This window comes from Vitis vinifera, chromosome 18, assembly GCF_030704535.1.
Source record: "Vitis vinifera cultivar Pinot Noir 40024 chromosome 18, ASM3070453v1".
Classification (NCBI taxonomy): domain Eukaryota; kingdom Viridiplantae; phylum Streptophyta; class Magnoliopsida; order Vitales; family Vitaceae; genus Vitis; species Vitis vinifera.
In genome coordinates, this window is record NC_081822.1 from 12,755,509 (window position 1) to 12,772,106 (window position 16,598).

The window sequence follows — 16,598 nt, forward strand, 5'->3', positions numbered from 1 at the left end:
ATCAATTATACACCAAGTATATTAGATGACACACCCTTGTGTTGAGGCTACTGGATTGTCACATCCTTTTTCTTTGCTAAAATCTTTTTCAAGATTGCTCTTGAAAGCTCTAAGAGATGGAGATTTTAGGATGGGGAGATGATTGTTTTCTTGTGCAAAATTTTCAACTTTAGAAAGCCTTTATTTATATCAAAACTCTTAGAGAGTATTTTGGAGGGATTTTTTGAAAATTAAAATTATTAAAGAACAACTTAAAATACGAAAATGGATAAAAAAAAGAAGAAGAAAGAAATGAAAGTGGAGACATCAGCTTTTGAACCCCTGGCAAGGCATGTTTGAACATCTTGTGGATGTTTGAACACCTAGTAGCAAGAGTTTGATTGCCCATGAACATTTAAATTAACATTCCATGTGTGAACTTCATGAAGTTTGAACATATCTCATGCATGAGGTTCAAATGACCAATGTGTGATGTTTGAATGGACGATCAAATGCCCTATGTGCAACGTTTGAACATCCCATGCGTGACATTTGAATGTCCTCGCTTCATTTCGTTTGTTTGGTTTTGTTTTTCGAAACATTTTTTTTCATAATTTCACCTAATACACATCTATTAGCTATTTCTTGTATTCTAAAATATCAAAATTATTTGATATGAATTGATAATGAAGCAACTCAAACTCAATTCTAATTGATAAGACATTCTAGAATATTGTATATTAGACAAAATACTACAATTGAATAAAATTGTCATCCTAATTTAATGCATCAACAACTAATTTTAAGTATCGCTCTCTCAGTCTTTAATTTTCAAATTGCTGTCTTTTTCTTTGTTCCTGACAATTTTCATACTTCATTAAGGGAAGAATTTTTTTTCCATCATGTACAAAAAAAGTCATCCAAATTAAAAGGAAAAAAAAAAAAAAAATCATGTATTGATTTGTAACTAGAATAGTTAACTTATTTATGAGGAAGTGTGGGATCCCACTTGGAATGTCCCAAAGGAGAGTCAGATCATGGTCTCTTGCCAGTACATAAAGATCTTAAGCAGCATGACATTAGAACCAATTTTTCAACCTCCTCTCATAGGCTTTTAGCTTAGACAGGGTTTCAAACAAAAAGAGTGGATGAAAAATGCTTTCATCTTCTTCTTCCACTATTCCACTCCTTGTTTTCGTTTTTATTTCTTTATGCAGCACAGAAGCCCTGGTAAAGCTACCGGACAATGAAAAAGTTCCAGCAGTGATAGTTTTCGGAGATTCGATCGTGGACCCTGGCAATAACAACAATCTTGTTACTGTGGCTAAGTGCAATTTTCCACCCTATGGGCGGGACTTCATTGGCGGAATTCCAACCGGAAGATTTAGCAATGGCAAAATTCCTTCCGACTTCATTGGTCCGTCCCCATTCTCCTCTTACTCTTTTCTCCTGCACCCCCTCATGTCTCCTTCTACAGATCGATGAAACACCCTTTTTCTTTTTTGGTATTTAGGATTATTTATATTTTGAAGGAGTAAATAGTAAATACACAAGACTCCTACATTAAACTGTTGACAACTGAAACCAAATTACATTTCTGTCCCATTTGTTAAATTTTCGCAGAATAATTCTCGAATGATAACATGTTCCTTTTCTTTTTGGTATGTTTGGATTATTGAATGTTAGAGATATTAAACTAATCTTTTCTCTCACTTTGAGCAACAGCCGAAGAATTGGGAATCAAAAAGTTACTGCCGGCATACTTAGACCCAACTCTTCAACCTAGTGATCTCCTCACTGGAGTAAGCTTCGCTTCAGGCGCTTCAGGATATGACCCTCTAACACCTAAGATTCCGGTACATAAATTTTCCTTCAAAGATGATATTAAATTATTAACCATTTCCTTACTTTATATTTATATTTAATTTTCTTTCCACTGTCTGGTAAAAACAAAAAAAATCAGTCAGTTTTTTCACTGTCGGATCAACTAGAAATGTTCAAAGAGTACATAGGAAAGCTGAAAGGCATGGTTGGAGAAGAAAGAACAAACACCATTCTAAGCAAAAGCCTATTTTTCGTGGTACAAGGCAGTAATGACATTACCTCTACATATTTCAACATACGCAGAGGGCAGTATGATTTTGCTTCTTATGCAGATCTTCTGGTAATCTGGGCTTCTTCTTTCTTTAAGGTACTTTCAATTGCCATGCTCTTCCAATTCCAATTCCTAACATACAATTATTTAATAATTATCTTATATAAAGCAAATTTTAAAGGAATTGTATGGATTGGGGGCACGAAGAATAGGTGTTTTCAGTGCACCTCCGTTAGGGTGCCTGCCATCACAGAGAAGCTTAGCAGGAGGGATACAAAGAGAGTGTGTAGAGAAGTACAACGAAGCATCCCAGTTATTCAACACTAAGCTCTCATCTGGATTGGATTCTCTCAACACCAACTTTCCCCTTGCAAAGTTTGTGTATGTTGATATCTACAACCCCTTGCTTGATATCATCCAAAACCCTCAAAAATCAGGTAATACCTCTTGTTTTGTTTTGTTCTGTTTTTCGGTTTTCTTTCACGGGTATGGGAAAATCTATTATCCACTTAATTGTTTCAGGATTTGAAGTAGTGAATAAAGGATGCTGTGGCACGGGGTTAATAGAGGTTTCAGTGCTATGTGACCAATTGAATCCGTTTACTTGCAATGATGCGACCAAGTATGTATTTTGGGACAGCTATCATCCTACAGAACGAGCGTACAAGACTATAATTGGTGAGATCTTCCAGGGATATGTGGATAGCTTCTTCTGATCAGACTCATTCCTCTTTCAACAACCCATATACCAACTGCCTTAATTATTTGTACTGGTGAAATTGAATGTTATCCTCCTGTTTTTGTGATTATCTTATGTATCAATCCCAATACAACATATTCGAGGGACAATTGTGTTTTCAACCCATATTGGGTTTATAATTAAGATATGGTCCTCCAATCATCCATAATTAATGATAAGGATATGAAATAGTAATTGAAAAAAATACCCATTTGACTCATTTTTGTCTTTATTCTATTACTTGCCACTATTATTTCTTATTTAACCATTTTTGGATTTTTCCTTATTTTTTTAAACTCTTTTATAAATAATTGAAAATTTAACATTATTTTTTATTTTTAAATTATAAAAAAAATTATATTAATGATTCAAAGACTATTTTGGAAAATACTTTCTAAAAAAATATTAATTTAAATAAATAAAAATTATCTTTTGCATTTATTTTTATCTTTTACATTTTAGAAGTAAATAATTTAATGATTAAAATACCATTTAAAATAGATATATTCACTATTTTCATTTTTTTATACTAAAAAGTATTTTAAAGTTTTTTTTTACTATTATAAAATAAAAAGTTTAATTTTTTTTTTAATCTTCTTCCTTCCTTATTTTAATAACTTTTTGAACATGATTTTTAGTAATAAGTTATATGAAATGTTACAAATTTGTTTTAAAATATTAGTATTATTTATTTGTTCTAACTTGTAAATTAGGTATCATCAAATATTATATTTTTTCAAATTTATACAACATATAATAAATACTTTTTAAATACCTCATAAAATATTATTAATTTTTTTTTCTAACTTGCAAATTAGACACATGGTGTTTATTATTTCGAAAATAATGTAAACACTCACATGCATATATATATATATATATATATATATATATATATATATATATATATATATATATATATATAATATTAATCAAGAAGACAATATTTTTAATACTAATTTACCAACCTTCCAATAATTTTGAAAGTGTAAATTGGGTAATTGGCCGAATTAAAGTCTTCAAAATATTCAAAATTTCTCCATTCCAAAATGACCTAATTGCTCTCCACACTAATCCTAAATATTTTTTAATAAAGATTTAAATATTTAAAATCATTAAAATAAATATTTTCTTATTAAAGCAATTTTTTCAAAGTAAAAATCATGAAATCTTCAAAACTATAATTACAACAAATATTTTTAATTTTAAAACTAATTTCATAATTTAAATTAATGATTTTAAAAAATAAAAATGTTATAAAAATAATTTTTGTTTATTTTTAATTCCATTTAAATATTATTTTTTTAATCTCTATTGATAACAATGAAATTATGTTTATAAAGGCAAAATAGTAAAAACATATATTTCATTTAGTTTACTTATAATGAACAATTCAAACATGATTGATTTTAATTTTATTTCTCATGTGTTAATTTTTGTAGGGAATGTCATAATGACATAGTTTGGTAGAAAAAAAAAAAAAAACTATCAATAATTGTCTTAATATCAATTTCAAGTTGTTTAAAAATTGTACAAAACCTATTACGAGTCTTATACACCCTTGTACACTTAGCACTTTTCTTTTGTACAGTTAGTGTAATACCCTTGTACAATAACACAAATTTCATATTTCTCATAAGTTATATGTTCATGTAGGTATATTAATCATATTTTCAATGGTTTTGTTAAGAAAATGGTGGATGAGTTATGATCAATTTTTTTCCCCAAATATCATTATTGGGGAAAATATTAGAATTTCCATGTGAGAGTTAAATAAAATGCATGACATAGGCGTACAATCTTTGGGTGACAAGGAAAATAAAAAAGTGGTTTAAAATTGATTAAAATAATCTACAAAGGGTAATCTTGTACATATTTGTACAATTAGTACATTTTCCTTATACAGTTAGTGTAATACCCTTGTACAATGACACAAATTTCATATCCCTCCTAAGTTATGTGTCCATGTCCATGTAGGAGTATTTAACCATATTTCCAATGATTTAGTTGAGAAGATAGTGGATGACTTAATATCAAATTTTTTTTCCCCAAATATAATTATTGGAGGAATTAAATAAAGTGCATGACATATATACAAAATTATGAGTGATAAGAAAAATAAAGGAATGACTCATAATCTATTATAATCTTTCACAAATTGTAACCTTGTACGTCTTTGTACACTTAGTACATTTTCTTTATACAGTTAGTGTAATACAATTGTATAGTGGCGCAATAAATGAATAAATAATTTTTTTTTCATATAAAAAAAATAGTACTAAACAAGGTTTTCAATTTTCATTTTTAAAAATAGTTCTCATTTTTTAATTAAACATATTTTCAAAAAGAGACAATATAGAAAATAAAAATTATTATTTTTTTTTTAAAAAAAAACTAGAAAAATATTTTAAAACCAAACTCAAATATAATCTATATAAATTTTAGTTACTTGTTTTCATTTAAAATAAGTAAATATACATTTTAACCCTTTTATATAAGAAAAATTCAATCTCTACTATGTATTGATATAATTCACTTCTAAAATTAGGTCATATGAAAACATTTTAATTGAGTACTTAAAATAAAAACTCTTCATCCATCATCTTTATTTATTTATTCTTATTTTAATAAATTTTCAATTAATTCAAATCATTAAAAAAAATTAACTTATTACTAAAAGTCATGTTCAACATTGTCTATTACCTTTCAAGTAAAAAATTAGATAAGTTTGAAAGTCAATAAAAAAAAATTAAATACCACTTTCAATAATTTTTAGATAAAATTTTATATAATATATTTTATTTGAAATTTAATTTCTAAAGTTTAACTAAAAAATTGTATTGACAATTTTCTTGTTGTGAATCAAAATACTTTGCATTAGTCTATCTATATAAGAAAAATTATTAATATAATATTAGAACTTTATATCTGAGTTATTTTTTTCAATAAATTTATCTTTTTAAAACTTTTAAAATAAAAACATTAAAAATTAAAAAGGTAAAAGGATATATATATATATATATATATATATATATATATATATATATATATATATATATATATATATATATATATATATATATATATATATATATATATATATAATAAAGTGAGTGATAGTCAATTTTAAAATTTTTTAAAAAATGGTGAATGTAGAAAATATAAAAAATAATTACAAATAGGAGAAAAATATAAATGAAAGGGTAATATAAATTTAAAATAAAAAATGAAAATTAAACTAAAAGATAAATACAAAAAAATAAAAAATATTTGGATGAAAAATCCCAAAATTTTTATCATTGCTTATAATAAGAGCAAAAAGATTCAATATCTTTAAAAATGAAAAACAAAAAAACATTATTGCTTTTTATTTGACATAAAATAGAAATGTAGATTGAAAGAAAAAGAAAAAAAAAAAAGTTAGAAATGAGTAATACTTAATAGGGAATAGAAAAGGGGGAAAAAAAAATTGAGATTCACACTCACTTGTGCCTATGTAAGGGTTAAGGGTATTTTAGGGATTAATGAAAGACAATATCCTTCATCTTAATTTTCATACTTTTTTTGGGTCTTAGGCTTAAATATGCATGATATATGGACCAAATGTTAATTTTTGGGCCCAACACAATTCTCCCCATATTCAAACACTTGAAGTAATTTCATGGGAAGAAAACCAAATGGAATGTGTTGTACTGGAAAGGTTGCCTACCTTCTATTTTGAATCATTTGATCATCAGCTCTATTCCTAGAAGAAATTTTGAATTAGGGTAAAGATTTGTTAAAAAAAAAAAAAAAAAAAAAAAGAAGAAGAAAAAACTATGATTGGTTCTTCTTCTATTGCCAAGTTTCAATAGAAGAAAATTCCATCCTATGGAATGCTTTTTTTTTGGGCAATTAATAAAAAATATTTTTGTTTATTTACCACTCTCCTTGACACTTGTCTTAACTAATAATATGCATGCAACAAGAGTTACCTCTAGAAAATATATGTCATATTGATGAAAATGATGTAAAATTAAGAATATTAGTTCATTACTTTTTGACAAAATTGAAATCCAGCTTGTACAAGGTCTAGAAAGTTGAAAGTGGCAAGTTGATTACACTATGTCTGTGCTTCCAATATTACCATTATCATTGCCTTTGCTATTTGTATCCCTGTATTGAAATGTCATTCATGATAAATTGTACCTAGATTTAAAAGCTATAACTTCATAGATGTAAAAAAAAAAATCTCATTTTATCACCCTACCTATTAAAGGACTTTGAGGGGGGCATGTGAATGAGAACCGATTGAAAACCCGTACCACTTGACTAACTGACCCATTCATACTCGATTCATTAGGGTTGGGGATGGATGGAACTAATCAGAAGTGCAAATCACACAAGAGAATCTGAGAAACGGACCGCAACGCAACGACTAGAACTCGTGTCAGAAGAGTTTTGAGCATGAGCTACCACTCATGCAACAACAATGACCCACAACTCTTGAAGGGGCCACCAATCGCCTGTGATTTGATCTTTTTCCCATTTGTTGAGTCAGGCTATCACCCCGATTGAAATAGATATACATAGCCCCTCTACCTCCTACTCTAGTAGGCTTTTTCTCTCTTTCTCCAACCTTCGATGATCCTCCTATAGGCAAATCACTGAAGTTGATTTATTTATTTATTATTATTATTATTTTTGGCTTTTGGAGAGGGAGGAGAGCTTTCTAAGAAAGGCTTGGGACCTATGAACAACAATAAACATGATGAAATGAAGAAGAATGAACGAGAGGTGTTGGAAAATGATGAACTACTTACTTTTGTTTGGTTAACTACTTTATTGACTTGGGGTTCTTTCTCATGTTAAATGATTGTTATTAAATTCACTAAATATGAAAGAAGTTGTCATAGTTTTTATGTGATTCAGATGCATATACTCTTATGGATCTAATATCTCTCAGCATCGACCATACAACCTTTTACATCTATGACACAACACTTTGAACTCTTTAACAGATACCTCAATCCTATGTGCTAAGGCTAGCGGATTGTCATACCCTTCTTCTTGTGTGAATTTTTTTTCAAGATTAAACTTTGAAAGTTCTAAGAATGAAGATCTAAGGCAGAGAGATGAGTGTTTTCTTTCTTTATTTTTCAACTTTAGAAAACCCCATTTTTTATACCAAAATTTTAAGGAAGCATTTTGAAGATATTTTTGGAAACTAAAATTTAAAAAAAAAAAAAACCACTTAAAATATGAAAATAAATTGAAAATATACAATTGGAGGCATCAATATTCAAATGCCTTGCAAAGGATGTTTGATGGTCTATGGAAGTTTGAACATCTCATAAGTGATGTTTGAACATCTTAGCTCCAATTTACTTGTTTGACTTGTTTTTTGATATGCCCTCCAAAATTTCACCTAGTAGATATTGATTAACTATTTCTCATGCTTTAATACATCCAATGTATATGCTTTTCTTATATGAATAGACTTTGAAGTAGTTTAAACTTGATTCTAACCCATAAAACCCTTGGAAGTATGATATATTGGACTCAATGTTATAATGAAACAGAATTGCTAATCTAATCTAATATATCAACAATCTCCCCCTTTGACAATTTTGTGACAAAAAATAGGTTGTAATGAGACCCCCCTTACTCTTAAGATCAACCTCATTAAATCTTAAGTTAAAACCATCTTAACCTTCATGCACTTGATTGTAATACTCTTACAAAAATCCTGTTATATGCACATGCTCAACTAACAATCATGTGAAAAACAATATGTGGGAAGAAAATGTATAAACTGGAGAAATATCACAGAAGTAATAGACTTGAAAAGAACTTGCATATTGCACCCAAATGTGCTTAGAAGCTAAGCCGACTTGACCTATAAAATAGTTGGGTTCAAGTCTCCCCAAAAGAAGACAAGCTATTACCTTGCACTTCGATGGTGAGAGAGTCAGGACATCAGGTACCATGGGTAGAGTGAAGCCTTGCTATGGTCTCATACTTGTGACCTAATAGATAAGTCTTGGGATGAGATTGAAAGTATACCTTTACATAAAGAGGCTAAAATGTATCCTTAGAGTGTAGTCAAAGATGTTTGAACATCAAACTATAATGAAAATAACAACCCCTCGATCGAATGAAAGTCAAAGGCTTCCAATCCATGATCATAAAAAATATAGGGGATCAAAATATCCCTAATAGTGGAAATTAAAGGTCTAGTTGGTGCTTCAACCCAACACACATCTCAAAGAATCTTTAATAGGAAGTCTCCTAATTGGTACAACCTACTCAAGTGATCCTTCCTTAAGCTTATATAGGTGAGCAAGAAGTTTTTGGAAACTCTTAGAGTCTTTTACACTAGTGGAAGGTTCTAGAAAGCCTAGATATGTCCACACATCTCTACACTACGATAAAAGACAAGGGAAGAGTGTGGAGCTATCTAGAGAGTTCCAGACAAGTATTGTAAATACTTGTACATAACTTTTGTCTAGGAGTTTCTATAGAATTTCGGAGATGTAAGGAACGTTTGTGGATTCTAGAGAGTTCCTTGATTGCATATAAATAGGAGGAAACCTCATTTAGCCAAGGCAACAAGCAAGTTAAGAGTTTCTAGCCTTGTAAAGCATCTTTGGTGCAATACAAAACTTCATTTCCTAAGTGTTGCCTTTGTTATGCATTTTGAGCTTCCAAGTCATATACCTAACTTAGCCTACCTAGCTAAGTACAATGGGAAGGTTGACTTAACAACTTCAAGTATCTTGGGTTGTCTAAGTGATGCATATGAACTTAGGAAAAGTCTAAGTTTGTGATGTTTTGCTTTGGATACCAAAAACAATGGAGAGAGAGATTATCTATGGTATAAAATGATGGATTGGAGTCTTAAGGTTTAAGGACCTAGACAAAGATGTGAGTGTTCACTTAGTGCCTCTACAACGTGCCATGAAAGAAAAACAAGAAATACTAGAAAATTAATAATTAACTTGAGAAACTATGCAATTAAAAGAATCCTAGAATTTGAGTTGAAATGCCTTACAAAGATGAATCTAAAGTGAAATAGTGCAAAAACTTGAAAGAATGTCAATTGAAAATGCGAGGATAGAATTTATAAAGGAAAAAATGAATGAGAAATAGGGTATTGAAAGGTCGTTGATGTGCCTTTTTATAGAGGAGCATTTGAACATCTCATTAGAAATGTTTGAACATTTCTCACAAATTAAGACCTTTGGAACACCCAATGTCCAATGTTCAAACGTCCTATGCAATTTTTGGTGTTGCGCATAACTCCCAATTCATTATTTCAAATATTCAACATACCTATTCTATGACCAAAACATATAATTTGACATAAATTATGTTCCTTCTTGCAAGATTATTGACAAATACACAAAGGCCAGTTTTCCTTGTCCTATCTTACCGGTCGTCTTTCCATTCTTATCCACAAAAACCAAGGTTAACCACTCATGTTCCACTATATTCTTGACTCATTCACCTTACATTTTTTTGAAAAAAAATGTCTTCTAAACTTTCCAATCTGGGTATTATTTCCATGAAAGAAAGTTTGGGTATTATTCCCATGAAAGAATGAAAGACGGTTGATGGAAGATTCTACTCTCTATGGTTCTATAACTCAAGAAACATTCAACAAAAATAAAATAAAATAATTTTTAAAATTTTAACTTTCTTTAATTCCACTTGTAAGTTCATTTTTGATTTACAAAACTAACTAGAGATGGAGGGGGGTTGGGGAGAGTGAATAGGTAGTCCAAACAATTTATTTCAATTTTTAATATTTGAAAAATTTTACCAATGAAAAGAAAATCATTCACCTATAAAGTTTCCTAAAATCTTTATAGATGTAAAAAGTGTGGGTTGAACAATTGTAATTGAATTCATTAAATAAGAAGTCGTATACAATTTTCCCTGATTTGGATGCACAAACTTCCAATGGTCTAATACGACTCAATACCTATCAAACCCTTTAAGTCCTTGATGTAATACTCCATGCTCCTTAGCGCTTCAACCTTGTGTTGAGGCTAATGGATTGTCACATCCTTTTTCCTTTTTAAAATTTCTTTCAAGATTGCACCAATTTTTTTTTTAAGAGATAGAGATTTAGGACAAGGAGATGATTTTTCTCCATGAGCATATTTTTCGACTTTAAAAAAAATCTATTTATAGAAAAACCATAGGAGAGAATTTTGGAGGGATTTTTTGAAATTAAAATTACCCAAAAAAAAAAAAAACAATTTAAAATATGAAAATAAGTAAAAAAAAATTTATATAAATGGAGGCACCAACATTCGAACGCCTCACAAGGGATGTTTGAACAACTTGTGGATGTTTGAACAACTTGTGGATGTTTGAACACTCATTAATAGGAGTTTGATCGTCCATGGACATTCAAATGCCCCATATCTGAGCTTTGGATGTCTTATTCATGAGGTTTGAATGACCTATGTGTGGTGTACGAACGTCCAATGTACACCGTTCAAACATCCCATGCATGATGTTCAAATGTTCTATGTGCAACATTCAAACATCCCATGCATGACATTCAAATGTCCTTGCTCCAATTCAGTTGTTTGGTGACATCTATTTCTCTAATTATAATATATTTCAAGTGTATACACTTTATATATAAATTAATTGTGAAGTAATTTGAACTCAATTCTACCTTGTAAGACCCTTGAAAGTATGATATATTAGAATAAGTATATAATTGAACAAAATTATCAACCAAAGTTAGTAAGTCAACAATTAATTTTAGGTACTGTTATAAGTCCTTTTCAAATTGATGTTTTTTTTCTTTATTAATAATTTATGATAGTGTGGGACACCACTTGTTATATCCAAAAGGAGAGTCTGAGTCTGACTGTCATACCCCAAAGCTTACTCAAAGGGTATGACGATCATTTCACACCTCAAACCCGGAGGTTCAAAGTGGAAACGACACAAACATTCATATTGTAACTGAAAATTACCTATTACCAAATTCCTATTTAGAGTAGTAAAATAAATAAATTCTAAAATTTCTAAATATCAACTTTAAAAACTAACACATTAATCAAAGTGTTATTGTCTAAATAACTCCAAACTCAAATAATTTAAATAAGAATTAAAATTTAACATCTAAACAATGTCCAAAATAAAGTTTGAACCAAAATCCTAACAAAGAAAAATTTCCTAGCCTAGCTATTACTCTTCGCTCGAACTAAGAGTACTTGAAAAATTATTAACAAATAGGCATGAATTTTAAGCTCAATAAGGAACATCAATACAGTTTCATGGTTCAAACATTTTTCAATTATAATTATAAATCGAAGATATAACATACAATTATTTTCATAAAAACTTTTGAGTTAAATATGCAAATACATTCAAAACTTTTCAACAAAACTTTCTCATATTCATTTCAAAACAATTTCACATCAAAACCAAATCTAATACATTCAAAATATCTTTATTTTGATTATCAAATAACAAATGATGCTCAATTAAAGGGACTTCACAAATGAGTAGTTAGTTTCAAATTTATTCCATTTAAGGTGAACAAAACCAAAAATCAACAATTATAACTAGTTGACTAGGGTCATAAGGTCAACTATTGAAACCCGTTGACTAGGACCATATAATATCAATTATTATAACCCGTTGACTAGGGTTATAGAAATGTCAACATTTGTAATCCATTGACTAGGGTCATAGAAACTAGATTCAAACACTTTATTTCATTAATTCAAATTTATAAAACAAAATATCATATCTCCACAATTTTCATTTTTCATAAACAAATAAAATGTTCAAACATATTTTCCATGCAAAACATATATTTGATCCATGCATAGAAATAAAAATATTATTTTTATACATTTCAAAATACAATATAAAAAGAAACTATTGCCTTTTACAAAACCTGCATTTATTTCCCTTATTTCAAAGAAGTACTGAAAAACATTGAGTATTTAATCTCAAATAATTTCGCCTCAAAGAACCTATTTCAAACCTAACAAAAAAGAAAAAAAAAAGCACAACTATTATTATTAACTATTTATCTAAATTTATAGGTTTGAGAACCCTAATAATTTTCTATATTATGTCACCTATTATTTTTAACTTCTTAATCAATAATAATTTAACATGTGAGTTTTTAAATTCTTCTAAAAATTTGGGTTCTTCCCAAAATTTATTCCCTAAATTCCATTAATTTATTGTTATTATTTTTAAATTAATTTTATAAAAAAATATATTGTTTTTCTATTTATTGCATTAAACTATTATTATTACTAATATTTCCTTTGTTAGCTCAAAACTAAATATTATTATTTTTTATTAATTTTCAAATTCAGTACGTAACCATCCCATTACCCTCCAATCTTCATTGCACGTACAAAGTCCTAAGAATAAAATAATAAGCCTCATGTTTCTTCTCATTATTTATTATTATAATAATATATTTACATATACAATTTTTTTTAATGCCTAAGTTAATACCTTGGCAACACTCGCATCCTCCAATTATTATTTTTTTTCTTTTTAATCCCACAACATTGTATATTTACATAGAAATTTACTTTTTAATTTATTTACACATACACGCCTCTCATTATATTTATTTATATATCTTTATTTTTATTTTTCACACAATACATATATCTACACTTTTTTTTTTCCAATTTAAAGTCTCTACAAATGATTTATTTATTTATTTTCTAAATCTAAAATTTCTTTTCTTCCATTGATCTTTCATTTATTTTTTTTTCTATTCAATTGAAATTTTCTAAATTTTCTAATTTTCATCATAAATTAATACACATTCATAAATTTCCAATCTTTTGATCTAAAAATTAATTTAACAAACCCTAATATAAATTGAGATATTCCAAAGAATATCTAAAGTGTTTAAAACTAATTATCGAATATAAATATTAATTTAAAAATTAAAATCTTACCTGAAAAATTGATCTTTAACCTTAAATCTCCAATTCTTCAATCCTACGCTTTATAATATTTCTGATCTTCATGTTAAAAGGTTTTTAAATAGAGAAGATAAATATTTAATTTATACTTAGGAATTTTAAATATGAAAATACATTTTTACCCTTATTATTTAATTGTATAAATTACAATTTTACCCCTAAATTGGTTTGGCCCATTATGTTGATCGTGATCTCCGGATCCCACTTGCTTTATCCAGAAAGACGATCATGATCTGGCCAGTCCAAAAATATCTTAAGCAGCTTATATATAATACACTGATATATGACATTAGAGCACACAAAACAATCAATTGTTCAACCTCTTCTCCCATAGGCTTTTAGCTTAGACAGGGTTCCAAACCCAAGGAGCGGATGAAAATGCTTTCTTCTTCTCCTTCTTCTTCCACTATTCCACTCTTTGTTTCCGTTTTTATTATTTTATGCAGCACAGAAGCCCTGGTAAAGCTACCAGATAATGAAACAGTTCCAGCTCTGATAGTTTTCGGAGATTCGATAGTGGACCCTGGCAATAACAACGATCTTGTTAGCGTGGCTAAGTGCAATTTTCCACCCTATGGGAGGGACTTCATTGGGGGAATTCCGACCGGAAGATTTAGCAATGGCAAAATTCCTTCCGACTTCATTGGTCCGTCCTATTCTCCTAGTACTCTGTCCTGCATGCAATCATATCTCCTTCTACAGATGAAATACCTCTTTCCTTGTTTTTTTTTTTTTCCTTAAATTAGAAATATTTATATTTTGAAGGAGTAGATAGTAAATACACAAAGCTAGTCCCATTATACAATTTTTCTTTGACTTTAAGCAGTGTTGTCTGAAGCCAACTTACAATTATGTCGCATTTATTCATTTTTCACAGAATAATTCTCCAATGATAACATGTTCCTTTTCCTTTGGATATTGTTTGGATTATTTATTATTAGAGAAATTTACAAGTCATTTCTCTCAATTTGAGCCACAGCCGAAGAATTGGGAATCAAAAAGCTATTGCCGGCATATTTAGACCCAGCTCTTCAGCCTAGCGATCTCCTCACTGGAGTAAGCTTCGCTTCAGGTGCTTCAGGATATGACCCTCTAACACCTAAGATTTCGGTACATAAAATTTCCTTCAAAGAGGATATTAATTAACCATTTCTTTAACTTTATATTTATATTCAATTTTGTTTTCATTTTTTGGGTGAACAAAATCAGTCGGTTTTTTCACTGTCGGATCAATTAGAACAGTTCAAAGAGTATATAGGAAAGTTGACAGCCATGGTTGGAGAACAAAGAACAAACACCATTTTAAGCAAAAGCCTATTTTTAGTGGTACAAAGCAGTAACGACATTGCCACTACATATTTCGACATACGGAAAGTGCAGTATGATTTTGCTTCTTATGCAGATCTTCTGGTAACCTGGGCTTCTTCTTTCTTTAAGGTAATTTCAATTGCCATGCTCTTCCATTTCCAATTCCTAACATACAATTCTTCAATAATTATCTTAAATAAAACAAATTTTAAAGGAATTGTATGGATTGGGGGCACGAAGAATAGCTGTTTTCAGTGCACCTCCGTTAGGATGCCTGCCATCACAGAGAAGCTTAGCAGCAGGGATAGAAAGAGAGTGTGTAGAGAAGTACAACGAAGCATCCAAGTTATTCAACACTAAGCTCTCATCTGGATTGGATTCTCTCAACACCAACTTTCCCCTTGCAAAGTTTGTGTATGTTGATATTTATAACCCCTTGCTTGATATCATCCAAAACCCTCAAAAATCAGGTAATACTTCTTGTTTTGTTCTGTTTGATTTTTGGTTTTCTTTCATGGGTGTGGGAAAAGCTTTCTTCCTCTTAATTGTTTCAGGATTTGAAGTAGTGAATAAAGGATGCTGTGGCACGGGGCTAATAGAGGTAGCAGTGCTATGTAACCAATTTAATCCGTTTACTTGTAATGATGTTACCAAGTATGTATTTTGGGACAGTTATCATCCAACTGAACGATTGTACAAGATTCTAATTGGTGAGATCATCCAGGAATACGTGGATAGCTTCTTCTGATCAGACTCATTTCTCTTTCATCAACAACCCACATGCCAACCTCATCCACTGCCTTAATTATTTGTAGTGGTGAAATTGAATACTATCCTCCTGTCTTTGTGATAATCTTGTGTATCAATCCCAGTACAACATATTCAAACACCCAAAGTAATTTCATGGGAAGAAAACCAAATGGAATGTGTTGTAATGGAAAGGTTGCCTACTTTCTATTTTGAATCACCTGATCATCAGCTCTATGCCCAGAAGAAATTTTGAACCAGGGTACATATTTGGTAAACTTGTCAAACTTGCAAGTTTGAGATCTTAGCTTTGTAAAATATTTTTATGCAGAACCAATTAATGTTTTACATGTGGGGGTTGTATTGCTGATATTAAATTATCATAATATCTTAGTCTCCATCATTCGTCTTTATCTTCCTGCTTTCCACCCAGATTGATACTTGTTGAAATGGAAATAATTAATAATATATGCATGCAACAAGGGCTACCTCTAGAAAATATCTGTCATATTGATGAAAATTATGTAAAAGCTATAACTTCATAAATGTTAAAAAGTCTCATGTCCAATGATTGTTATTAGTTGTCACAGTTTTATGTGATCTGGATATATACACATGCTCTTAAGGATTTAATATTGTCATTAGTACCTATATTCACATCTACGACACAACACCCTGTATTCCTCAATGGATACCTTAGCCCTGTACGAAGGCTAGCGCACTGTCACATCCTTCTTTTTCATTGAAAGTTCTA

At 29.6% G+C, this 16,598-nt stretch overlaps 1 protein-coding gene across 1 annotated transcript; it reads left to right on the forward strand.

The window, feature by feature from the left end:
• The first annotated feature begins 1,002 nt into the window (after positions 1 to 1,002).
• LOC100262635 (uncharacterized) lies at positions 1,003 to 16,242 on the forward strand. The gene is made up of 10 exons (XM_003634345.4): positions 1,003 to 1,396; positions 1,705 to 1,835; positions 1,943 to 2,170; positions 2,256 to 2,511; positions 2,597 to 2,781; positions 14,132 to 14,435; positions 14,769 to 14,899; positions 14,999 to 15,226; positions 15,312 to 15,567; positions 15,652 to 16,242. Exons 1-10 carry the CDS (start codon positions 1,135 to 1,137, stop codon positions 15,843 to 15,845), a joined length of 2,175 nt encoding a protein of 724 aa, XP_003634393.2. The 5' UTR covers positions 1,003 to 1,134; the 3' UTR covers positions 15,846 to 16,242.
• Positions 16,243 to 16,598: the final 356 nt, after the last annotated feature.